At 50.6% G+C, this 25924-nt stretch overlaps 1 protein-coding gene across 1 annotated transcript; it reads right to left on the bottom strand.

Moving 5' to 3' along the window:
- Positions 1-9835: 9835 nt before the first annotated feature.
- LOC144116318 (uncharacterized) lies at positions 9836-13919 on the bottom strand. The gene is made up of 2 exons (XM_077651062.1): positions 13320-13919; positions 9836-9982 (listed from the first exon to the last, which is right to left on the bottom strand). The coding sequence occupies exons 1-2, from the start codon at positions 13917-13919 to the stop codon at positions 9836-9838; spliced, it is 747 nt and encodes a 248-aa protein (XP_077507188.1).
- Between the last annotated feature and the right edge of the window lie 12005 nt (positions 13920-25924).

Genomic DNA, 25924 nt, shown 5'->3' with positions numbered 1-25924 from the left:
CGACGTTCAGGAGAGTTCGCCGCATCGGAAGTGCGTTGCCAGCAGTTTCCAGTCGTGAATATGTAGACCCTGGCCGAGAGCCACAGTTGATTCCGAGCCCGGCCACCGTCGGGTGTGCGCATTGCTGTCGGTGCCGCCTAGTTGTTTTCAATCCTCCGTGGGCACAAATTTGCTCATAAAGAGCTCGCTTCAGTTCTACACTCGCCGGCTTGTATGTCGTCGACACATGCGTCCCAGCTTGCCTCCTCGTCTGGTGGCTACATCACTATACTTTCACTTGCCGTTCGCAGCAGAAATAGCAAAACCTGTCAGTTCTGTCTTTATTGAGTGCCAAAGACAGATACATAGACAGGAAATTTCTCGATCTATGTTTTTCCCCATAAGAATTGCATGAATTTGTGAAGGCAAGGCTTGAATTTTTTTGCAGAAATTAAGATGCGTTTACATCCACAGCGGGTTCTGGCCTGTATATCATGTGTCCGGCCCATGTGGGCAAATTTTACTGTAGTATACAATAAGAATGAGTACGGAGGACCATCCCAATAAACACAAAACCTATTTTTTTTTTAATTGGTTTTTGGGGAAAGGAAATGGCGCAGTATCTGTCTCATATGTCGTTGGACCCCTGAACCGCGCCGTAAGGGAAGGGATAAAGAAGGGAGTGAAAGAAGAAAGGATAATACGTTCCGTAGTGGAGGGCTCCGGAATAATTTCGACCACCTGGGGATCTTTAACGTGCACTGACATCGCACAGCACACGGGCGCCTTATCGTTTTTCCTCCATAAAAACGCAGCCGCCGCGGTCGGGTTCGAACCCGGGAACTCCAGATCAGTAGTCGAGCGCCCTAACCACTGAGCCACCGCGGCGGGCCGTACACAAAACCTCCTCAAAATCTTCCAAAATAATAATTGGTTTTGGGGGAAAGGAAATGGCGCAGTATCTGTCTCATATATCGTTGGACACCTCAACCTCGCCGTACGGTAAGGGATAAGGGAGGGAGTGAAAGAAGAAAGGAAGGAAGAGGTGCAGTAGTGGAGGGCTCCGGAATAATTTCGACCACCTGAGGATCTTTAACGTGCGCTGACATCGCACAGCATACGGGCGCCTTAGCGTTTTGCCTCCACAAAGACGCAGCCGCCGCGGGCGGGTTCGAATCCGGGAACTACGGATCAGTAGCCGAGCGCCCTAACCACTGAGCCACCGCGGCGGGTCAAAATCTTCCAAAAATAACCAATCGGGACATTTGGAATAGCCCGAAGAGGTTCTCATTATTCCCGAACACATCCAAAAAAGGTCCCCACAACTTCTAGCGTCCAAAAAGTTGTGCTTCCAAGCGAAAGCCCCGGAACGCCAGTGCTTGATTTCGCGGCTGCGGATCAATAAAGTTATTCACCCTTTTTCACGCATCCTTTAGACATCTGAGCGCACATATATCCCAAATTCCAGGCACATACGCTACAGTGGGTGTAATACACCTGTCCATTCATGTGAATGCGTGCTGGGACGGCTCTCCTGCACTTACCTGTTTACATGATATGACCTAGCATTTTACACACAAAGGAAATATGAACTAAAGATCACCCGATCTTGCCCATATAACAGCAACTTGCAGCATATAGAAGTCATTTCAGTTTACCAACTGTGCTCTTTGCATTTAAATGAATACAAAGAGCAGACGCATATGAAGGTACCATTCAATACACAGTGTACGTAGCACTACATATAATCATCACCATCAGCATCGGAATCACCATATAATAATGGGCCCTTTTTCTTTAGCTCTGAGAAGTCTGAAAAGGGGAAAAAAGAAATACATAATGCAGGCTGGAAGCTGGTGCACTTTGAGCAAACATTCTATTGGCTACAAAAGGCATACATGCACACGCAAAAGCAAACGCAAGTAAAGAGTAATTTGGGTGGCCAAAAGAAAAGACGAGATGGGCGCACCATGCTGATGCGCGGCTTCAGGTCACGGGTTTTCTACAAACTGAAACCCCCCTCTCGCTTAGGGACCAACATAAGCCTCAGAGCAAGCTTCACCGACTTTCTATCAAAACATAAAACAAGTATTTTTAGTTCTACTAGGCTGAAATAAAAAAAATGTGCCTAAACCAACCCACCTTGCCGACGTTGCCAACGGAAACCCAGGGATTAAATAGAAGGCTGCTGCAGCTGCAACCATGAAATCAACGCAGCCTTCTGTCCTGCGCCGGGAACGCTTAAACATACGCGTTACACCCTCGTAACGATCATTTGAGATTTATTTTCTTGTGACTAAGTGTGGGCATAAGACTGCTGGAGCCAGACGTGGGGTGGGAGGGGGGGGGGGACGTCTAGCGCCGGAACGAGGTGCGGCAGACCGCGCACATGTCCGGCGTGGGAGCCAAGATCAAGGCACAAGTAATCCGATTGTGGGGGGGGGGGGGGGGGGTGGGCGGACCCACTAGCGACGCGAACACAACACAAACTATACTGCTCCGATAGGATGGCTGGGCGATGGCGAAGTAGGTAGAGCACGGTAATCCATGGGCACTCTCAGCAAGAGGGTGGTGAGTCCCCGAAGGTCCCTCCTGCCTATGACGGGCACGCATTGCGATGAAAAGGCAGACCGCTGTCGTCTGTCTGCGACAGGGAGCCGACGGCCCACGTGCGAGAAATGCATGCGCCGAGAGAGATGCGGTGTTAGCCGCTTCCTTCGGCTGTTCGAACGAAACTGTTGCTTGATCTCTCAAAACAACGAGTGCAACAGCAAACCGCACCTTGTGGCGCGTGGGAGAGAGAAAAAAGAGCGATCACGTCGATTTTTATTTCTTGCTGAAAATCATTGGGCTCGAAACGTTATACCCAGTTAGCTTTTTGGGACCAAAATAATATGATTAGTTTTTGTTGCTGCTTAACACACAAAAAAAACTTAGTGGGAGAACTGCCCTTTTGGTTGTGTTTCTATGTCCTGCCTCTGCGGTCTAGAAATGTGTGATGAATGTTGTACTGCGACAGGGACATTCCATCTTTTTTGAGCGCACATAGGGAGGTACGTTGCTTGCTGGGATATGCTTACTCGCATCGCGGCAATGCCCGTACACCATGCACGTAGTGACCGACTATATAGCACCGTGGCCGCAGGTACGCAACTTTGCCCTCTATATAGGCTGCAGGGTACACAACAACGCAGTCTCAGTAGGTGTGTGACCTCTTCCGTATGCAGCTCAGGCTCCCGGCTTGCTTACAGGACGAATGAGCCTGTGCCTTGCCACCACTACGCCCTATCCTTCGTCAGTCGGGGCCGCATGCCTGCACGTTTTCTGCAACAGCCATCACTAAGGCGTCAGAGAGTTTCACTCAACGAAAGCGCTGTTACGCCATTTCAGACGTTGCAATATCGTGCTGATCCGCGCTTTGATAAAGAATTTAATTTTCTTTCTCTGATCCCCCCTCCGAAAAGCAGAGACCCTGATGCGACCGAAGGGAGGCTCTTCGCGTCAGCTCCGTTAATTGTTCCTATTTTCAACCGGTTAATTTCGGACCTGCCTGTTGAGAATGAGTGGATGCTCTCCTGAGTGGTTCCGGTGTGTGCTCAACAGTTTTGAGGAGCCTTGGCCCTGTTCCTCAGTGGACTTTCGATCATCATGCGCGGCGGCGATATTCTATAGGCCTGACTGCGCCTCGCAGAACTGCATGCTTGAGACGGGATATCGCCAGGCTGCAGGCGCGGATTATGGTTCAGTCGAGCGCTCCGGCCAACGAGATGGATCGACCAGTCGAAGACGACTAGATGGGTGACGGCGTTTGGACAGCGAGAATGTCGACGCCCCAGCAAGCAGCACATGACGCAACAAAATAGTGTAAGTCAGCCCCCCGTAACTTTGATGATGAGGCCCGCTCGCCATTTCTCTTCACGAATTTCATTTTACGCCTAAAAAATTTATTCGGGCCTCAAGGAATACAGTTAGTCTGGTTTACAGCGGCAAATGCGAACTGCATTTGCTTAGAGGCACGTACAGAATTTCATACAAAGTGTCATACCTGGAAATAGCGACGTCAATACACCAGGATTTGTCTAATTGGTATATATGAGTTTATTTTAAAAATAGTCATGACGATAGAACAGCGGAAATGTGGTATCTATTACCGATGACCAAATCAGTCCCTGTGAAAATGGCGCAAGACGTGCTACTGTTTTAAGTAATAATATTTACTGTGTCCGCTAATTGAAGTATAAGTACACCTAGTTTAGGATATGAAAGGTTCTAAATTTATCTCGAACAAAGATATACCTGCTAGCTGTCATGCGCCGCCAGAAAAAATATCTGAATTCAATATGCACCATCGTGTACAAAGCGCCTTAAACGCTCAAGGCGCTAAATATTACGCACAATTAACGCTATGACCCAAGCTGCAGACCTTATGGAACCCAAATATGAGTTAGCTGACAAGGCAGCCGCGTGCTGTCATGACGTTGCCATCAACGTCGTTGTCACGGTGTATGACGAAGAGAAGGAAGGCAAGCTGACCGCACTTAAACAGCTCGCTTATGAAGGTGCCAACCGGATGGTCGTCATTCTAATCAAGGCGTAACGCATGTCTTCTACGATAACTGTGGGTGAGAGGCCGTCCGCATCGGCTCGCAAGACGATAACGAAATTATATTAACACGGTAGCGTTAAAGGCCCCGTAACGCAGCAAATACGGCTTCGGCGTTCTGAGCGTCAAAAAGGTGGCGCAGGGTGAGCCAGGGCGCCAACCACGGAGTCTGAACTTAGGTGGGCAACCTAGGTCACGAGACATTGTGGGGTCACCCCAACCTACCCACCGGATTGTGAGAAAAGTGACCCCACTAGCAGGTGGCAGTTCAGTTAAATGTTGATCGCAAGTGGTTGCTCGGGAAGAACAACTCGGGTCGCACAAGACCCACCGGTGGCAGCACCTGACGTGGCAGGGCGGTGGCGCATCCCTTAACCACTGCGCAAGGAGTGGGATGAGAACCCCCAGGAGCATATGAGTGTTAAGTTGAGAATTTCCGATTCCACAGATATATGGGCAGTTACTCATTAACGCTATTGACTCATCCTTAAGGCGAAGCTTAAGTGTCGCCCCCAACTGTCCCCTTCGAACAAGCTTAAATCACCAAAGTACAGGAAATGTACAAAACTGATAAAGCTGTCGTCACATGTAATGCAGGTGCTTTCGTAAAAGTAGCCAAATACTACATGGAGTTCACAATGGTATAGGAATACCGGCCGAAACGTATGGTCTCTCATAACTGCCTTAACATCGGTGACTAGGGTGGCGACATTTCGCTTTCCACTCGATAATTCTTGTTTTAGAGTTTGCTCGGGGTGCTACAAACGCGCTTGCCTTTCATTTCGCTCCCTATGCAAGGTCTATGTATGTACTTTTCTGTGATCAGTCGCACGCTTGCAATGGCACTGAAAGAGGTTATGAAACCTTGGCGCTGACCGCAGATTCGCACAGCAGGACGCCGCGGAGTGACACGACTTGGAGTTTGCACCTCTAGAATAAAGATTCATGACATAACTTTCATTCGGTGGTTCGCTGTGTTTGTCGAATGCTTAATTCTTGGGTTGTATTTCTTTCGGTAATATGGCGCGCCTATCTACCTTCGTGAACTAATGTTAACATTCCCGACCGAACGGTCCGTGGACAAAGAAAGAGAACTAGGCGCACCACACTTGCAAGTGTGTTACGAACATGTCACGCTGCCGTCACCTGCTAGCATGTCTGGTGCAGTGTGGTACGTCAGAACACAGCTAAGGTATGTGCTAACTAGCAGGCTCGTTAACCAACATTGAGTATTTACCTCTTTATTTATTATGCATTTATTGAATACTACGGACATGCTGTATTTCCAAGCAGGAGAGGGAAATACATACAGGGGAAAAGCAAAGCAGGTACGATAGTACAGAACAATATAGATGCCACAGAATAAACAATGCAAAAACAATTGAAAATTCGGTTACAGTGCAGCTACTAAGCCAGCAGTGAAGATATCAGGAATGATTAGAAAGCCACGGAGAGTTCTGCGGTTGAACATGCCATTAAGAAACTGCTCTTGGAAAAAAAGAATACTTGTATGTATTTGTGCGTGCAAAAATAGGTCCCAGGCTAAGGGTATGCTTGTGGCGCGAGGCTTGTCTAGAATAACTAGCGATTTGATTTTCGGATCGAATACCAAGTCAAGAAAAGTATAATGAATGAAGGAAATCGAGACGGGCTTTCTTCTATCTACAAGCGGTTCTAAGTCTGCAAGTTTCAGCATGGCGGAAGGAGAGTCTCGGCGCCAGTAACCGTTGAAAGAAAAGCGAGCCGCACGACGTTGCATTTTTTTCTAGTTTCTGGGTGTCATCTGCAGTGTAGGGGTCCCACACAATGCAGGCATATTCGAGAATTGGCCTTAGAATTGATTTATATGCCTTCAGTATTGGGGCTCTAAGGCAACCGCCCACTAACTACTGCTGTTAGTTTCCTTGTTTATTTATAGGCGTGTAGCCACCGTAAGCAATATACATTTCAGCACTTATAATTTAGGAAACGTAGCTACACTCGGCGCTCTGACCAAACATATTTTGCCTATGTCGACGAGTTACCTGCACTGGAGAGGTTGCTTTGCCTGAAAGTTTCTCGAAAGCGCATGTATTTTGGCGCGATGTAGCCAAAGTTTGTTGGGCTACAGCGCCGAGAGCAACCGCATTTTCGAAATTCTAAAAACTCATATGGATATTATAATACGGTGGGCTACACGCTCCTCAATAGCTAAGGAGCCTAACAGTCATAGTCAAAAGGTTAACTATTCAATATTTGTTAACCAGGCTGGGCTATTCTGATGTACAGCACCGCTGAAAATGCTATGGCAAAAAAAGCGCTCTTCTAACTCATAAAGACTATTTTTAAAAATTGTGGAGAGTCTTACATGAAACGCCCTGTATGTAGAGTGCGAAAACGACCGCATAACCCACGGTATCGCCGAAGGGAATATGCCACCACATTTCAGCCGGTAAGTTTGCGCAGCCCAAAAAATCCTTGAACTGATTAATAACCGAATTAAACTAGTGGTAACCAGTTTAGCAACGTATTTGCTGAAACCAGCAACGAAAGCATATATTTTTATGAAATTGGCGTTGTAGTACAACCGTTAACTTGACGAAATCCCGATCACGCACCAGGTCTAAAACGACGACTGCAATCCATCACAGAATTTTTTCTTAACTATTCTGATTCAATCTTTTAGTAATGGATGGATGTCAGCCGCAAAGTGCCGGAGTATAAATTAAAACGGAAATCCTGTACGTAAACACCCTCATCGACTGTGCTCAAAACACCGTGAGCTGATTCGGTGACAATACAAGTTTTAAGACTAATACAATCGTCACCTAGCCCGTGGATTTCACTTGTGTTAATCGCAAAGCAGGATTGAACGCCCAGTTTTGGCGTTGTTTATAGATGGCTCAAACGAGTTACAAAAAGTGCACTTACCCTTGAACCTTATGGGGAACGTAAAAGCGCAAAAAATAAAGACAGAATAAGACCGATAACACGAGCGCTAGTGTGGCCTGTCTGATACTATGTCCTTGTTTTTTGTGCTTTTACGTTCAGCATGGAAACCCAACTCACCCAAACGCGGCCCTTATGGTGATCGACGCATCATGCCAGCTGCTGTACATCCATTGATCTACGCAATGGATAATAAAGCACGAGATGTAAATGTAGGCGACCGTAGGAAGGACCGCATTCAAGAGGTTCTCCTCCGGCCTGCGTTCAGCTCTTACCACCTTCCAAACAGCGATGGACACTGTCCTTTTATATATAAAATGCGGTCGTGCGTACACTAACACGGCGTCATGTTCTCCAACAGTAATGAAGAACACTTACAGCGTTTGCGCCACTCAAGGCCACTCACGGAACTCACTAAAACATGTAAAGCCTGGGAATGGAGCGGAGAATGTTCATGCTTCCATCGAAACCGACCGCGGCGGCTGCTTTTTTATGGAGGCAAAAAGCTAAAGCGCCCGTGTACCGTGCGATGTCAGTGCACGTTAAAGATCCCCACGTGGTCGAAATTATCCCGGAGCCTTCCACTACAGCACCTCTTTCTTCCTTCCTTCCTTTTACCGCCGCGGTCGCTGAGTGGTTATTGCGCTCGGCGGCTGGGCCGAAACACGCGGGTTCGATCCCGGACGCGGCGGTCGAATTTCGATGGAGGCTAACTTCTAGAGGCCCGTGTAGTGTCCGATGTCAGTGCACGTTAAAGAATCCCAGGCGGTCGAAATTTCCAGAGTCAAGTACTACAGTCTCCCGCATAGCCTGAAACGCTTTGGGACATTAAACCAAACTAAACCACTTTCTTCTTTCACTCCCTCCTTTATCCCTTCCCTTATGGTGCGGTTCAGGTGTCCGCCGATATGTGATACAGATACTGCCCCATTTCCTGTCCCCAAAAACCAATTTTCATTTCTCATACTTCTATCTAACCCGACCGCTACGGCTGCGTTTTTATGGAGGCAAAACGCTAAGGCACCCGTGTGCTGTGCGATGTCAGTGCACCTTAAAGATCCCCAGATGGTCTAAATTATTCCGGAGCCCTCCACTACGGCACCTCTTTCTACCTTCACTCCCTCCCTTATTCCTTCCCTTACGGCGCGGTTCAGGTGTCAGCCGATATTACGTGAGACAGATACTGCGCAACCTACTTTCCCCAAAAACCAATTTTCATTTTTCCAGTGCAGCCTGAGCGCAACAAGTTGCCCTGTTCTATCTTCTCTTTCTTCGTCTTCGGGGGCAATCATGCTGCTCTTGCGCACGTCCGCATTCAGACTGCTGTTTTAAGGGCTCACTTTCCCTTCTACTTGCTCAGCATCCCTGTCGAGGTTATAACGATGGAATACATGGTACATGTTTACGAACCGTCTTCGAGACGATTATGTCTAGCTTGGGCGGCTCTGCCTAAACAATTGGAAACAGCGAAACGCTTCTTCCTCGGCGACCGCTGAAGCAATTTCCACGAAATTTGTTGCATCTGAAAGAGAGACTCAAACTCACCTTCGTGGTCGGTGCATTGACTGGCGGATTGCGAAATGACATCACTCTGTGCTGTAGGCAGTGGAACACCTTTAGCACAGATAACACAACGTTACACACGGGACTGGAGTGTATACGAAAGCTGACATGTCCCCTGATCCTATGCGTTTTATGTTCCGCTATATGCGTGAACCTATTAGGACGAAGTCAGAGAGGCCGCGTAAAGTTCTGGCCATGAAAGGGTTCGCACCACTACGAGTGTTTTGGAAAGGGCCGTCTCGAACACAAAGAAATTTCTTTCCATGGGAGATTTTCAAATCTTCCTTGCAAACCGTCAGCGTAGCTATTTTCTGCCGAACGCCTCGTGTAAGCAATAAAAATATTTATTGGAATTCATGTGGAAGCAACGAAGACGCTTCGACGAATCATACACAGCCACGTGTCATTGTTCTTTTTTATTGCCACAGTATTACTCCGTGCTGTGTTAACTTCTGCCAGTACGCGGCGCTGGCATCTCTGAAAGAAATAATAAGCAAACAATTGAAAAGTAGTGCCTGCACGACCCGCATGCGGAGAGCGCATTATGCTCTCCACAGATCTTGAGATTTGCAAGATGCAATTATAAGGCCACTCAGCGTGGCAGAGCGTCCTTCGCGATGTGCAAGTGCCATTGTTAAGCTTTCGTTGCCAGCAGCGGAGGAGGCGACGAAGCGGAAGCAGATGGAGGGCACGCGCCCCGCCGGCCACCACAGGCTCGGATCGCTGACGCCGCATTCAAATCCTGGGTGGTGGTGGTGACGGTCACACCTCCTGCTGCGGCTGCCGTTCGGCCCGGCGCCATGGCGCCGCGGCGCGCCTCGGCTCGCCGGCATCGACGAGAAGGGCACGCTGAAGACCGAGGCGCAGGTCAACCCCATCGAGAGCCGGCAGGTGACCATCGCGCTCCTCCTGGACGGCCCATGCCCGTCTTCGCCTCCCCGAGCGACAACACCAGGAAGCTCAAGCGTGACGACGAGGAAGAACGGAGCTACCCCGCATCCAGAGGAACAGGTTGGTGGACCAGGAGATATGCGCCGACGCCCTCTCGTCGCGACCACGGCGGCCCTGGTGCTAGCGTCCTCGGGCGTGAGTAGACGGGTGTGCAGGAGGACAAGGCAGAGGCGACTTCTTCGTCAGCCTGGTTGCCAGCGACGCGTTTTGTGCGGTGGCAATCCACGAGTTAGAAGCGAAGCAGGCAGCCACGGAGCGGGTGTCCCAAAGTGATTCACAGTGGCCCGAGTTACCAGATGCGAAGCAGGCAGCCACGGACTGGGTGCCCTAAAGGTGATTCATGGTGGCCCGAGTTTCCGAATGCGAAGCAGGCAGCCACGAACCCGGTGCCCCAAGGTGATTCATCGTGGCCCAAGGTACAAGATGCGAAGCAGGCAGCCACGAACCCGGTGCCCCAAAGTGATTCATCCTGGCCAGAGTTACCAGATGCGAAGCAGGCAGCCACGGGCCGGGAGCCCGAAGGTGATTCACAGTGGCGGCGAGTGGGGAGCTGCAGAGGCCGCAGCTGCCAGTAAAGGTGCTGCGACTCTGCACTCCACGCAGAGGTCTGATGCCACGCAGTGCGGCTTGAGCGAGGTAACGGAACCAGAGTGTTTCATCAGCGACGGAATGCAAATCAGAATGGCTTCAGCGAAGCTGGCAGAACCAGAACGAATCTTTCATCATCATCGACGGAATGCGGTGGCGGGTTTTCATTCTAGCGGAGTGGAACTTTTTTGAGAGCGGGTGTGGAGCGAGGACTGCGCCTAGTGCGCCTGGCAAAGGGAGAGCACTTTCCTTTTTTTCTATGACCTTGGACACTAATGAGTGCCAGGATTGCGTGATCGTGTGAAACCGCGATCAGGGATGTGCAGAGACACATATGGCAAGTGAGAGAGAGCGCCTCCAGTACTCAGGCGCCCAATGCACTGGTGTCGATATAGCGGCCGTCGGGACCGAGCCTACAAAAAGGACAATGAGGCAAGGATCTTCACGGTGCATTAACCTTTCTACTTTTTTCTTTTCCTTTTGATCTTCTCGCGTTTAGCAGCACACCTTCATTTCCAGAGTGAATAGTAACGCTTTTGTGTGTGCTTTTTGTAACTTCTGTGTGCTCTGAATAAAAGTGAAAAAAAGAAAATTGCACTGTATCTCGTCCTACAGCTGGGACGAGTATGAAATGCTTTACAAGCAGGCGTGGTACATTTAGGAGACGAATAATAGGCGCTACTAGCCGTATTCTATTGATCTGTGTCTGTCAGTCTATATAAATTTTTCTGACCGCCCCCTTTTCTATACCTTCAGCGACGCGTGGCCCAATTTCTTGCCTTGGCACGTAGCCATGTAAAGCCACGTTGGTTTGACGTCAACTTCGCCGCAATTTTGGAATCGAATGGGAGGAACGCGTAGCGCAATCTAAAGACTGCTCATACATGGCGTTAGCTGCACTCTAGTCTTGGAAGCCTCCGTGATTAGCCAAACACCCCCCCCCCCCCCCCACACACACACACACATCTTTTTAGCTGCTTTACAAGAGCCACAGACCACGTCAATATATGTGAATAGTGACTCGACACCGAGACCCACCTACATAATTCTATCAATAAAGTTATTATCACCACCAGCAGCAGCAGCAGGCGCTACACAGAACGTTAGAGTGCGCTATTAGCCTTACCCGCCGCGGTGGCTCAGTGGTTAGGGCGCTCGACTACTGATCCGGAGTTCCCGGGTTCGAACCCGACCGCGGCGGCTGCGTTTTTATGGAGGAAAAACGCTAAGGCGCCCGTGTGCTGTGCGATGTCAGTGCACGTTAAAGATCCCCAGGTGGTCGAAATTATTCCGGAGCCCACCACTGCGGCACCTCTTCTTTCCTTTCTGCTTTCACTCCCTCCTTTATCCCTTCCCTTACGGCGCGGTTCAGGTGTCCAACGATATATGAGACAGATACTGCGCCATTTCCTTTCCCCAAAAAATCAATTATTATTATTATTATTATTATTATTATTATTATTATTATTATTATTATTATTATTAGCCTTCGCGGACGCCGCGGCTGCGTTCCGTCGACCACGACCTGTTGCACATCCAGGCACCACTTTCTCTTCCACTGCACGTGGCCGGCACTGGTCATGCGGGTCCCTACATGTGCTTTAAATGCCGGCACGTTCATTTCTGCTCTTTGTCGTATTATGGTGGCGTGCTGAACACCTCTCGCTGCGTTCGTAACGTCTTTTTCGCTGTTTGAAGAGCCATATAGCACTCGCCTGTTTTTCAGCGGCCTTAGCAAACATTCGCGGCGCAGAACGAATCGAAGTCGAAGCAAAACTTTTTAGCTCACTTTAAATGCCCTATTGAAACACGCTCTCCGTAAAGAAATAAAACTTGCTCCAGATCGCCGATTCAGATACACTATATTGCAACTGGAAACAGAACTGCTTTGATCGCGCCCCGGCTGGTTGGAAGCGGCTGACATGAAAGGACGAACCGTCGTCGACAACGATGATAGACAAAATGCCCTTTACTTCGGTCCCCGAGACCGCCTTCGTAGTCCACAAGGTCGCCCTTGTCTCGCGACGTGCACCGCATGCCCTACCGAAACCAGCAACTGATACTTCGAACCCGACCGCGGCGGCCGCGTTTTGATGGAGGCGAAACGCTAAGGCGCCCGAGTGCTGTGCGATGTCAATGAACGTTAAAGGTCCCCAGGTGGTCGAAATTATTCCGGAGCCCTCTACTACTGCACCTCTTTCTTCCTTTCTTCTTTTTCCCGCCGCGGTGGCTGAGTGGTTATGGCACTCGGCTGCTGGCCCGAAAGATGAGGGTTCGAACCCGGCCGCAGCGGTCGAATTTCGATGGAGGCGAGATTCTAGAGGCCCGTGTGCTGTGCGATGTCAGTGCACGTTAAAGATCCCCAGATGGTCGAAATTATTCTGGAGTACACCCCTACGGCACCTTTCTTCTTTCGCTCTCTCATTTATGCCTTCCCTTGCGGCGCGGTTCAGTTGTCCGCCGATATGTGAGACAGATAGCGCGCCATATCGTTTCCCCAAAAACCAATTTTAACGCGACAGCGTTAAGGAGCTCGTGTGGCAGAAAAGCCGGTGTGGTCGGCGTCTTTGGCCGTGAGAGGAAAATGGCGCATATCGGTGGACACCTGAATTACGCAGTAAGGGAAGAGATTTTCTCTTCCCTTACGGCGCGGAAAAAATTTCGAAACAACAGAAGGTTTGCGTATCTGGTTGTTTGTTTGGTATACCGGCTCGGTGTTCCGGCGAATCTGCCCCTGCTGGTGATCGGCGCTCTCCGCTCGTACGGCGATGTCGTAAGCTTTGTTGAACGTGAGATCCTTCTCAGCGAACATGCGCTGCTGCAGTGACTCGTCACTCAGTCCGCACACAAATCTGTCACGTAACATCACGTCCAAGGGAAGCATGGTAGTGTTAGCAGAAGAAGCTGCGTCTCTTTCCTGCCCGGTAGCTGTTGTGGTCAGCGTCCCAAAATTGCAGTGGGCAGCAAGCTTCTTGAGCGCTGCTATATAGGCGCTCACAGTTTCTCCTTCCAGTTGATCTCTTCGTTGGAAGCGAGCCCGGCTGTAGACCTCGGATGGCCTTGGGTCGTAGTGCTTTTGCAGTGCTGCTACGATGTCGTCGTAAGACACTGCCGCTGGTGTGCTTGGCTGAATAAGAGCGCAGACAGTGTCGTAGGTCTGCTCCCCGCACAGCGTCAGCAGGTTGGCCCTCTTCAAGGCTGGGTCTGTGATGTTAGCTTCAAAGTAGAACTGGAGGCGTCCAACCCACGATGACCACGATGAGCCGTTGAATTCTGGTATTTGGTTGGGAAACCCTCGCGTAGCCATGGCTTGTCAATAGCGTTGCGTAGCGCGGGTCGAATCCACTTTCTTGTCGCCACTGTCGTGTTCGGAAGTTGTTGTCAATGCAGCAAAAGACACGCGATAATTTCGCACTGTTTATTTACAACTAAAGAGGGTGCGACCAGCGTCGACCGAGGCGGAAGCCGAACTGCCGCCCGAAGGACAGAGGGGACGGCGCGGCGTCCACACGAGGGAGTGGCTTCCCAGAACAAGAGGGCGCGGGGGCCCGCCGTGGGGGGCATCTGGCGACGGCGCGCGAAGAGGGGCAAGTGGCCGTTAGAAAAGAACACTGGTGACAAAGAACAGAACGAAAGAAGGGGACACAGCACAGGGGACACAACATTAAGCACACGAGTGTCAGTGAATATTGCCGCGAATATTTGCAGTGTTCGTTCGTTTTTCAAATCTGCCGCCACACCACTTTATCGCTTTGTTTGCGACGCAAGACGCGACTAGATTTATCTCGATTGATCGCAGCCAGGCAGAGCTGATTCTACGTTGTTCCGGAACGTTCTAGTAACTTCGCGCTCTTTATCTGGAAAGTTCGCTATCAGCTTTAAATTGAGCACGGCCGACAGCGGTGGACATTCAGTTCGACGACCGCCGAGCACGCTTATCCCTTCACCGCCTCCGAGTGATTCAGTCCATTTTGGGTGCAAGTCAGCCCAATAAACAGTTTTCTTTTAAAAGACCCTTTCGTCTGTCTTCATCGCTGCTTCGACTGCCGTCACCACTAGGTGACATCTGGTGGAAGTGCGGGGTAGCCTTCCAGGTTCCGGACGCCCCCTTCAATTCGTGAAGCCAGCCCTCAGCGCTTCGCACCCGAGGACGAGCCAGCAGCTCAGCGAGCCAGCCGACGTCTCCAGGGAGAAGAGCCTGAGTTCGGGACCCTGCCGGACCGCACCAGACAGCGAAAAGACGCTGCTACGAGCATCGCAACCTCTCCGAAGATGTCGACATCGATCATATTGCAGCAGCCGCGGATGCCGCCAACTTTCAATGGATCCCTAGGCGAAGACCCTGAAGAATGGTTGGATCAATTTGAGCGCGTGGCGTCATTGAACAAGTGGGATGATGCGGCAAAAATTGGACACGTGTTCTTCTCACTGGATGGCTCCGCACGCACGTGGTACGAAAACTACGAGTCGTCCCTTACGACATGGGAGCTATTCAAGAGAGAACTATTGAAGGTATTCACCAGTGCCGTGAGGAAAGAAAGAGCCGAACGACTCCTCGAGTCCAAAATCTAGCTTCCGAATGAGCCCGTCCGCGGTTACGTCGAGGAGATGAAGCGCATATTTCGCCGCGCCGACCCCGGGATGACCGAGAAAAAGAAAGTTCAATTTCTGATGCGCGGCGTAAAAGAACAACTCTTTGCAAGCCTCGTCCGCCAGCCGCCAAAAACAGTCGAGGAGTTTATGCCTGCACGATTGAGAAGACCCTCGACGTCCGAGCTCGGCAGTACAATCGCCTTTCCTCTGCCTGTGCAATCCGTTCGGACACGCCGGCCACCACCAGCGACAGCTTGCGGAAAGTTATCCGCGAAATCATACGAGAGGAGCTACGCCGATTACTGCCATCCTCCCCACAGCCACAAGCAGCGACTCTCATGGATGTGGTACGGGAAGAAGTGCAACAGGCACTTGGCAACCCGACGGCCACAGATCCCCAGGCCATGACCTACGCCGCTGTAGTAAGGAATGCTCAGCCCCAGCGACAACCCCCACGTCCTCCCCGAGATGAGCCAATTGTTCCACAACGCCGCCTCCCAGCCCCCGCCCGCCCAGCCTATGACCGACGCTCAAGCCCCAGGAAATGCGACGCCTGGAGGACTTCCGACAAACGGCCGCTGTGCTTCCATTGCGGTGAGGCCGGCCATATTCTTCGTCACTGCCCGTACCGACGTATCGGTCTTCGAAGATTTGCCGTTAACGCCCCAAGACCACGCTTCGGACAACGTCCGCAGGAAATCGACGAGTACCTGCGTCGAGAAGAGTACACGCCGAACCGCTTTTCGCGCTCACCATCGCCGTCAACCTCGCGCTTTGCGTCGCCACGCCGCAGCTACGCAGCCGCGGTACGAGGAAGGTCTCCTAGCCCCCGTAGGGGAAACTAAAGGCAGCAACCTCTGGAGGTGAGGTTGCTCACGAGCTAAACGCCGAAGATCCTCCACCGACCACGCCCCATGAAGACGCTGCACCCGCGACGCCGCATGAAGAACCGACACTCGCTGCACCGACGCCGCACACAATGAGAACCTCGACCACGACGCAAGCTACCTTGAAATCGACGCCGCCAAACAGAGGAGCTCCGACCACACGCCCAAACCGTGACTCGCATACGCGACGAAGCCGTGACCCGACGCCGAGAGCGACATGCAATGCAAGAGCCAGGACCTCCAACCTAGAAGTGACTATCGACGGCCGGAAAGTTACCGCTCTAGTCGACACAGGAGCCGATTACTCCGTGATGAATGGAACATTCGCTGCGCATCTGAAAAAAGTCACAACGGCTTGGGACGGCCCACAAATTCGCACCGCAGGGGGCCACCTCATTACGCCATCAGGACGATGTACAGCGCGAGTGACTGTCAAAGGACATACCTACCCTGCGACCTTTGTTGTGCTACCGCAATGCTCCCGCGAAGTGATCTTGGGTATGGATTTCCTTGATGAGCATCAAGCGATCATCGACCTGCGATCCAAGCTGATCACGCTTTCGACGGACGAAGACATCGCTTCGATGAAAACTCGGGAAAATCTCGTTGCCCTAAGTGTCCTGGAGGAAGAAGTGAGCGTCCCACCCCGTTCAAGCGTTATCGTGACCGTAGGCGCCACGAAAGCCATTAACGCTGAAGCCATCATCGAGGGGAACATGCAGTTGCTTCTAGACCGAGGAATCAGCATCGCAAGAGGCATCGCACATTTCCGTAATGGCCAGGCCGAAGTACTGCTGACTAATTTCAGCGAAGAATACCGGCATATTAACAGAGGAACGACGATTGCTTTCTTCGACGAAATATCTGACGTACGAGACTCCTTCGCCCTCTCCGACCCCTCCGCAGAAGATTCGCCTGACCAAGAGAACTCGCCCACTTTCGACATCAACCCAACCCTGCACCGGAACAGACAAGACCAGATCCGCAATCTGCTTCAAAGCTACAGTGAGTGCTTTTCGACATCGCCGAAGGTGCGACAGACGCCAATTGCCAAGCATCGCATTATAACGGATCAACACGTCCGACCTCTCCGTCAAAGCCCCTACCGTCTGTCTCCGCGAAAACGACAAGCCATCCGGGACCAAGACGAAGAAATGCTTCGCGACGACGTCATCCAGCCTTCAAACAGCCCATGGGCGGCACCGGTTGTTCTAGTGAGAAAGAAAGACGGCGCACTACGATTCTGCGTGGATTACCGCCGCTTGAACAACATAACAAAGAAGGACGTCTACCCCTCCCCCGCATCGACGACACACTGGACCGCCTCTGCAACGCCAAATATTTCTCATCGATGGACCTCAAGAGCGGCTACTGGCAAATTGAGGTCGACGAAAGAGATCACGAGAGGACAGCATTCATAACTCCGGATGGGCTGTTTGAGTTCAAGGTGATGGCGTTTGGTCTCTGTTCTGCACCGGCGACGTTTCAGCGAGTAATGGATACAGTGCTGGCAGGCCTGAAGTGGCAGATTTGTCTGGTATATTTAGATGACGTCGTTGTCTTTGCCTCAAACTTTGAAGAACACCTCAAAAGGCTTCGAACAGTACTAGACGCCATCAAGTCGTCTGGCCTAACCTTGAAGGCAGAGAAGTGCCACTTTGCCTACGAAGAGCTACTGTTTCTAGGCCACATCGTTAGCAAGGAGGGAGTACGCCCGGACCCGCAGAAAACAGCTGCTATTGAACAGTTTCCACCGCCGGGCGATAAAAAAGCAGTGCGCACATTTCTCGGACTGTGCACCTATTACCGACGATTTGTGAAAAACTTTTCGCGCATCGCCAAGCCCCTGACCCAAATGACTAAAACAGACGTGCCATTTAAATGGGAAGCGCCGCAAGCAGAAGCCTTCAAGGAACTTCAGCGTCGTTTACAGTCCCCACCGATCCTCGCGCATTTTGATAAAAACGCCGATACTGAAATTCATACCGACGCAAGCAGCGTGGGCCTAGGTGCCGTTCTCGTTCAAAAAAGTGACGGGCTGGAGAAGGTCATCGCATACGCTAGCGGTTGCCTTTCCAAGGCTGAGGCTAACTATTCGACAACTGATAAGGAGTGCCTTGCCATCATCTGGGCTACGTCGAAATTCCGCCCCTGCCGCTACGGACGGCCGTTCAAGGTGGTCAGCGACCACCACGCGATCTGCTGGCTTGCCAATTTAAAGGATCCCTCGGGCCGACTCGCTCGATGGAGTCTGCGTCTCCAGGAGTTTGACGTCACCGTCGTTTACAAGTCCGGACGCAAGAACTCTGACGCCGATTGCCTCTCACGAGCCCCTGTAGATGCACCGCCGCCGGACGACGATGAGGACGCCTTCCTGGGACCCATCAGCGCAAGCTCTTTTGCTCAGCAGCAACGCTCGGACCCCAATCTAAAAGGCCTCATCGAGTACCTGGAAGACAAGGTTTCTTCACCCCCCGCTTCATTCAAGCGAGGACTGTCTTCCTTCTGTGTGCAGAATGAGGTCCTTGTGAAGAACTTTACAGCCAACAAAACAGCCTACCTCCTTGTTGTACCTACTTGTCTCCGCGAAGACGTTCTACACGCTTCACACGACGAGCCGACAGCTGGACATCTCGGGTTTACTCGCACCCTCCGCCGCATTCAAGACAAGTATTACTGGCCCCGACTGTCTGCCGATGTCGCACACTATGTGAAAACATGCCGAGATTGTCAGCGACGAAAGACTCCTCCCACACGACCAGCAGGATTTCTGAACCGCATCGAACCTCCCTCAAGGCCCTTTTCAGCAGATCGGCATGGACTTGCTTGGCCCTTTTCCAACGTCAACATCTGGAAACAAGTGGATCATCATAGCGACCGACTACCTGACCCGCTACGCCGAGGCGAAAGCCCTACCGAACGGAACAGCAGCAGAAGTCGCCAAATTTTTCGTGGAGTGCATTCTTCTTCGACATGGCGCCCCCGATGTGCTCATCACGGACAGAGGAACAGCATTTACGGCGGAACTAACGCAAGCCATCCTGCGCTACAGCCAAACCAGCCACCGGAGGACAACAGCATACCATCCGCAGACCAACGCACTGACCGAGCGCCTTAACAAAACCATCGCCGATATGCTCGCTATGAAAGTCGATGCCGAACATAATACCTGGGATGTCATCCGGCCTTACGTCGTCTTCGCCTACAACACCGCAGTGCAGGAGACCACCCAGATGACGCCTTTTAGGCTCGTCCATGGCAGGGATGCTACGACCACGCTAGACGCCATGCTGCCTAACGTTACAGAAGAAGAGAACGTCGACGTTGACGTCTACCTTCAACGCGCAGAAGAAGCTCGAAGGCTTGCCCGATTACGGATCAAAGATCAGCAGCGGTCCGACGCCAGACGCTACAACCTACGAAGACGCAACGCGGAATACAAGCCAGGAGACCAAGTCTGGGTGTGGACGCCAATTCGCCGCCGTGGATTGAGTGAAAAGCTTTTGCGCCGCTATTTCGGCCCGTACAAGGTTCTTCGTCGGCTGGGTGAACTGGATTATGAAGTCATCCCTGACGCAATGACTGCATCCCAGCGACGCCGTCTGAAGCCGTATTATGCGCGGTAAAGGCCGCTGCATTTCCAAGCTCTATTTTCGCAAGATCCGTTTTTTCCCTTATTAGTCGCATTATTTGTTTTAATGCATCGGGTAGATGCTTCTTTGAGAGGGGAGTAATGCCGCGAATATTTGCATATTTGCAGTGTTCGCTCGTTTTTCAAATCTGCCGCCACACCACTTTATCGCTTTGTTTGCGACGCAAGACGCGACTAGATTTATCTCGATTGATCGCAGCCAGGAAGAGCTGATTCTACGTTGTTCCGGAACGTTCTAGTAACTTTGCGCTCTTTATCTCGAAAGTTCGCTGTCAGCTTTAAATTGAGCACGGCCGACAGCGGCGGGCATTCAGTTCGACGACCGCCGAGCACGCTGGTGGCTTCACCGCCGCCGAGTGGTTCAGTCCATTTTGGGTGCAAGTCAGCCCAATAAACAGTTTTCTTTTAGAAGACCCTTTCGTCTGTCTTCATCGCTGCTTCGACTGCCGTCACCACTACGTGACAATATTCAATGCTGTAAACACTGGAGGGCATTTGGGAGGCATCCATCTCATTCGACGTCTTTCTGCAAACACTCTCCAACATCCTAGACAAGGAGAACTACGTGTGCGTTGGCAGGAAGTAGCTTAGTCGTTAGCACGCTGAACGTTGCTGAACGTAAGGATGGTGGTTCGAATCCAATCGTGCACAAATATTTTGTTTCTTAATTAGTTGAGCATAATGAACGGACGGACGGTATGACGTCACTTATTTTGTCGTGACTTCTGGTTGGCGATGCAACAGACGGACATGATCTCGACCGGGGTTATGAGCCATTAAAGGCTTTCGCCTCTAAAAAAAACCTTAGCAGCATTCGATAGGGTTATGCCATTGCACTGCTTAGGAACTTAGGGAGACAATTACAGAGCGTCAAGAATTACAACTTCACGTGTTATCGAGGATCTAGGTACACACCTGCACAGAACAGATGGAGTCTGAACACAACTTCTTTACATTTTCATGCAAATTTAAGAGTAGAAGACACCCCAATGCGAAGTTTCATCCAGAGCTGCAGAAATCGCGTTCTATGAGCTTCGCCGAAAATTCAGCAGTGGCTGTTCCAGCTGGTGCCAGGGCGGCCACCACGTTTTCTGAGCTCCCTCACGCTTTTGAGAAGGGAAGCCCACCTTCTTGATTGCGGAATTGTCACTGAATTCCTCAAAATTTTCTGCCAACCGTTTAGCATGACACGTATCGACATGAACAGTGTGGGGCAATAGAGAGTCTGCATCTTTGAAGGTATATTCTGCGAAGGAGGATAACTGTGCGGCAATGCACTGCACAGCTGACATTGCGTACATGCCTTCTCTGTTAACAGGACATCATATCGTCGTCCTCCTCGACACTTTAGGGAAATTCAAGTGAAATAAACGGTTATTAGCGGTGCAGAGAGTTCGGAAGTAAAGGTAGTAGATGTGGCAGTTTGTTCAAGTTGATTATGAGACACAGCGCGAAAACGACATGACTCAACATAAGTGCACAGCAAGAGCCCTAAGAGGAGTACTGCTCCGCTAAATGCACACAAGGTAAAAGAACGCCGAAATCCCTGAACTATGCCGATATAATGACGAGGGATACGGGAAGATAAGCGGTTTCTATTTTTTCTTTCTTTACCTACCTCTACAGCTGCCGCTTGCCCACTTTCATTTCTGGGCTTATTTCCGTCGCCTGCAACGATCAGTCAGCGTATTGCGTAAACAACTGGCCCGGTTTCTATAGCATTTACGTTGTGGCTGGTGTCTGTGACAATAAATGCCCTAAACATGAATTGTTCTACAGCGAGGCTTGATCATTGCACCTGTATGTGTCACATGTCGGTAGTTTAAATAATACAGAGAAAGTAGAACTGCTTGTATGTGGTGCTTCTGAGTTTGGGAAGTTTTAACAATTCAGTTAAAATTTTCAGCAAGCAGGTGAAACGCGAGGGAGGCCCGTCCCTCACCAGGATACGCAAAAGGCACTTCAAAGCTAACTGCGAGGACGTGATGGACAAAGTTGGAAAGGCAAAACCACCTCTTTCCCGTGGTTCTCCAAGAACATCACGAGCCACAAGCTCGGTTCCGCCTGGCCAAAAAAAAGAAAAAACTGTAGTCTGCACCCGCCTTGTGAAGTAGAAGGGTGCTTTAAGAACGTGGAAAAGTACCAGAAGGCACCCAGCATGTGCGAATGAACCAGGTAGCGCCTCTCAAGCAGAGGCAGGTGAAATCTCTGCGCCCTCTGCGCACGGGCTGTAATGCCCTCTACGACCGAAGAGCCCATACCATCCCACATTCCAACACAGTCGTAGGTCACGCCTAAAATGCGCATCTGCGCACACCACTGCAAACGTATCGCACATGTAATACGTGTCTGAGGAGACTCGCTTCTTGTTTTTTACTGTGAACAATGCTCCCGTATGGCAGCCGAAACGTCTCTTGTGTATTCTTTTCTATGTTGTGGTCGGCGTCCACAATTCCACGTTTTAAGAGCTCATAAGAAGTCTGTGAGGGTAAAATGGTTGACTAGGCGGCTCAACTCGCGCGGATTCCAGCCTGGCCTGCCCCTACCGAGGCCCTGCACATAAGCGACCGTATCGAGACGCACTTGAAATCGCACAACATCACAACATTACGTCCTCCAAGAAAATACCCATCTAGATCTTTAAAGAATGATTTTGCCAAATTAGAATGCGCAGTTGCAAATAAATCTCAGGCGCACTATGATAAACGTGCAGTCGAACGCAAGCACGCATCAAAGCGCATCGTATACGTAACATGATGGTCTCGCAGGAGTACGCGGGTAAAAACAAGAACGCCAACGCCGCTAGGACGCGTGCTGGCGTACGAAAAGAAAGCATCGATGCCAAACCCACGCTTAAATTCCAACACGTGACTGAGGAGAAAAAAATAGGATTCTTGCATGCAGAGAATATCGCAGCCCGATGAACGAGCGAAAGCTCCACCGCGGCCTGCTTCGTAACATTGCGGAACCTCTGCACGTTAAGAGTGATGATGTTAACAATAGTCATTTTGGAAATTAAAAATAAAACGAGCAGTCATGATGTTTAGGCAATACAAATCGCGCTGCTAACGGCGCCAAACCACATCACTTTTTTCGTACGGTCGGACCAGTGGAGAAACGAGGCCTCCTTGGTCGACTAGCAGAAATGTCCGAGTCCGTTGTCGACGCATGTGGATGCTTTAAGCTCGAACTAGAAGCGACCATCTCAACATCTGAAGACAGGGTGCTAGAAGTGCTCGCGCTAATCCTCGATATAGAAGAGGACGGCGACTGCACAGGTTCCGCGTCAGGAGATGGCCTTGGCGCCTGCCCAGGCTTCTCTCGTCATCATCGGCCTCAGATATGATGGCGTTGTTACTCAAAGCCGAAACGCTGCCTGCTGGCTGCCGCGCGGGCTCTGAGAGCGGCTTGTCCTCAGCATCAGAGACTTTCAGGGGCACAATGTCTCGGCCTCAGTAGCGGCAGGTACACTTGGAGAGCCTGAGACATACAGAGCAGGCACATTTACTGTGGGCTTGCTAGGCGCATCACTGGACGCATCAGCCGCAGGCACCTGTTCTTCCACACAGGCGCTCTGAGACGCAGAGGAACCACCCGTAACAGCGTCGGTGTCGGAAACGCCGGGCTCCTTGATGGCTTCATCGGATGCCTGTGCGGCCGGCGGAGGTGCAGGTCGGGTCGCAGCATACGAGTACGAGGGCGTGATCGCGCATGCCACGGTAGCGTGTGGATCACCACAACGTAGACACGGCTGCACACAAGCTTGCTCTCGGTGCCCGAAGACCCAGCAGCAGGTGTAGAACGGAGGCGTGCACTGCGCTCTGAAGTGTGCAGTCGACACACGACGCATGCCTTTGTAATCGCATGTCTCGCGGTGGCCAGCGACCTTGATCTAGTTAAGCAACGGCCGACTCCGGCTTCATTTCAATTCGGACGTACCGCGTCCCGGTGGTGACAGTGGGACGCGACCCCATGATGCCGCGACTTATGTGCAGCACCTTGCCATTCGGCGAAAGAGCCTTGGCAAGCGCATCACTCGGTACGGGGGAGCGCGGAAAAAGAACAGTTACCTGAATGCTCAGGGGGACGATGGCGTCACGTTCTTTGCCGATTATGCGGCAGGACACATCAAGGGGGTCAGCCATGGCGGCTTTACTCCTCACGGCTACTTGGTAATTGCGTCCACTAAGGTGCTGGACACAGTAAACTTTTTCTAATCCAACTACGGAGGCTGTCGCATCGAAGACATCCTCAGGACTAGTGCCACCAGGGACTACGACGTCAAAGGCAAGAGCCTTTGTAGGTGGCTGACTCACCATATTGAGGCGCCCGCCAGCCGACGGACCGTACATCAGGACGAAAACTGTACATCAGCTGGAGTCGCAGATACTGCTAGGTGGAAAGAGCATGTGGTGCTCCTACATTCTCATTGTTTACGAGGCGTATGTGTTGGCGGAGTTTCCAGTCATACAGATATCATCGGAAACCGAAGTTTTATAGGACTCTTGTAATGCCTAATTATGTGCCATGTTTCCGACTGATGGCATCATTTTACTAAAACAAATTAAAGAACTGGAGATAAACTTTCATCTCCACAAGTGAGGTTTAGATCTACTGGCTAATAAAAAGCTGTCGGCTTCGTTCGTAGCTCATGCGTCCTAGGAACTCATAGCCCCGACAGCACATGTGGCCATGTGAATGAGGAGAATTGATTGATAAAACAAGGTGAACGTGCTTTTTGAAAACGTTACGGTCTTTTCTGCCTTACCTCTAGCTACCACAGTTTCCCAAGGCAGAACGCACCCCTCTCCAATAAAAAAACAAAAGCCTGAATGCCATACCCTGATTCCATTACCGTGTGCGTGCGTGCGTGCGTGTGTGTGCGTGCGTGCGTGCGTGCGTGTGTGCGTGTGTGTGTGTGTGTGTGTGTGTGTGTGTGTGTGTGTGTGTGTGTGTGTGTGTGTGTGTGTGTGTGTGTGTGTGTGTGTGTGTGTGTGTGTGTGTGTGTGTGTGTGTGTGTGTGTGTGTGTGTGTGTGTGTGTGTGTGTGTGTGTGTGTGAAATGCGGAGGATAAAGAGCGGGACAGATACATTTTTTCTATCCAATTATAGTTTATACACATGGTGATTTTCGCCACTTTTTCAGATCTTTATCTTAAGTACTTATTTACGTCGGTGTGGTCTTCTGAGCTGGACTGTACAGAAAAGCAGACATTATGTATACCTCAAATGTATCATGGTTTGGTTTGGTTTATGGGGGTTTAACGACCCAAAGCAACTCAGGCTATGAGAGACGCCGTAGTGAAGGGCTCCGGAAATTTCAACCACCTGGGGTTCTTTAACGTGCACTGACATCGCATAGCACACAGGCCTCTAGAATTTCGCATCCATCGAAATTCGACTGTCGCGGCCGGGATCGAACCCGCGTCTTTCGGGCCAGCAGCCGAGCTCCATAACCACTCAGCCACCGCGGCGGGTTCAAATGTGTCAGTAGTTAAATGATTAACTTTGATAGACTTTTCTGTTTTTGATCTTAGAGGCAAGGTTTTATTGCAAAATAATAGCAGTCAACTTCGAATATCACCTGTGTTTTAAATATTCTTAATCAGCAGTATCGTCCGAATTATCGACTCTCAAAAAGACGCACCTGAAAGCTCGTTGAGTCGGCTTTTCAGCATTACTTAATCATAAAAAAAAGCTTCTCGCGCTTCTAATGCATGCATCAAATACAGGCGCAGTTAGTGCATTGGGTGATGTATAAATTAACTAGATTTCGGCGCCAATACCATGCACAGCGACTGCATTGTATAGTTAAGTAATGTGGGCCAGCCAATTGGACAAGCTTTCCTTCGATACTTCGAACTACGTTGCGGAGTAAAAAAAATTAAAAACAAGGTTAACCTTCTATGGTAACGAATAAATTTTACAATATAACCTTGCCCTCTTAAGCAGAAATAACACAGTTTATTAGCTAAGTTAGGCTGATTGATCGTCTAATTATTGAGCGATATGAGGTACACCCCTGTCTAAAATCTACGACCCAAGGGGTTTGTTTGTAAGGTTTGGTGTATGCCTCGTTATACATCCTCAGTGGCCGTAACCTCTCGAAAGAGGACTGGCTTCGCCTCTTCAATCCTCCCAAGCTTTGGACTGCTGGATGGGCTTCGGAGTCCCACTAAAC

The sequence above is a fragment of the Amblyomma americanum genome, chromosome 1, assembly GCF_052857255.1.
Source record: "Amblyomma americanum isolate KBUSLIRL-KWMA chromosome 1, ASM5285725v1, whole genome shotgun sequence".
NCBI classification, from domain to species: Eukaryota; Metazoa; Arthropoda; class Arachnida; order Ixodida; family Ixodidae; genus Amblyomma; species Amblyomma americanum.
This window is presented reverse-complemented; position numbering and strand designations above follow the sequence as displayed.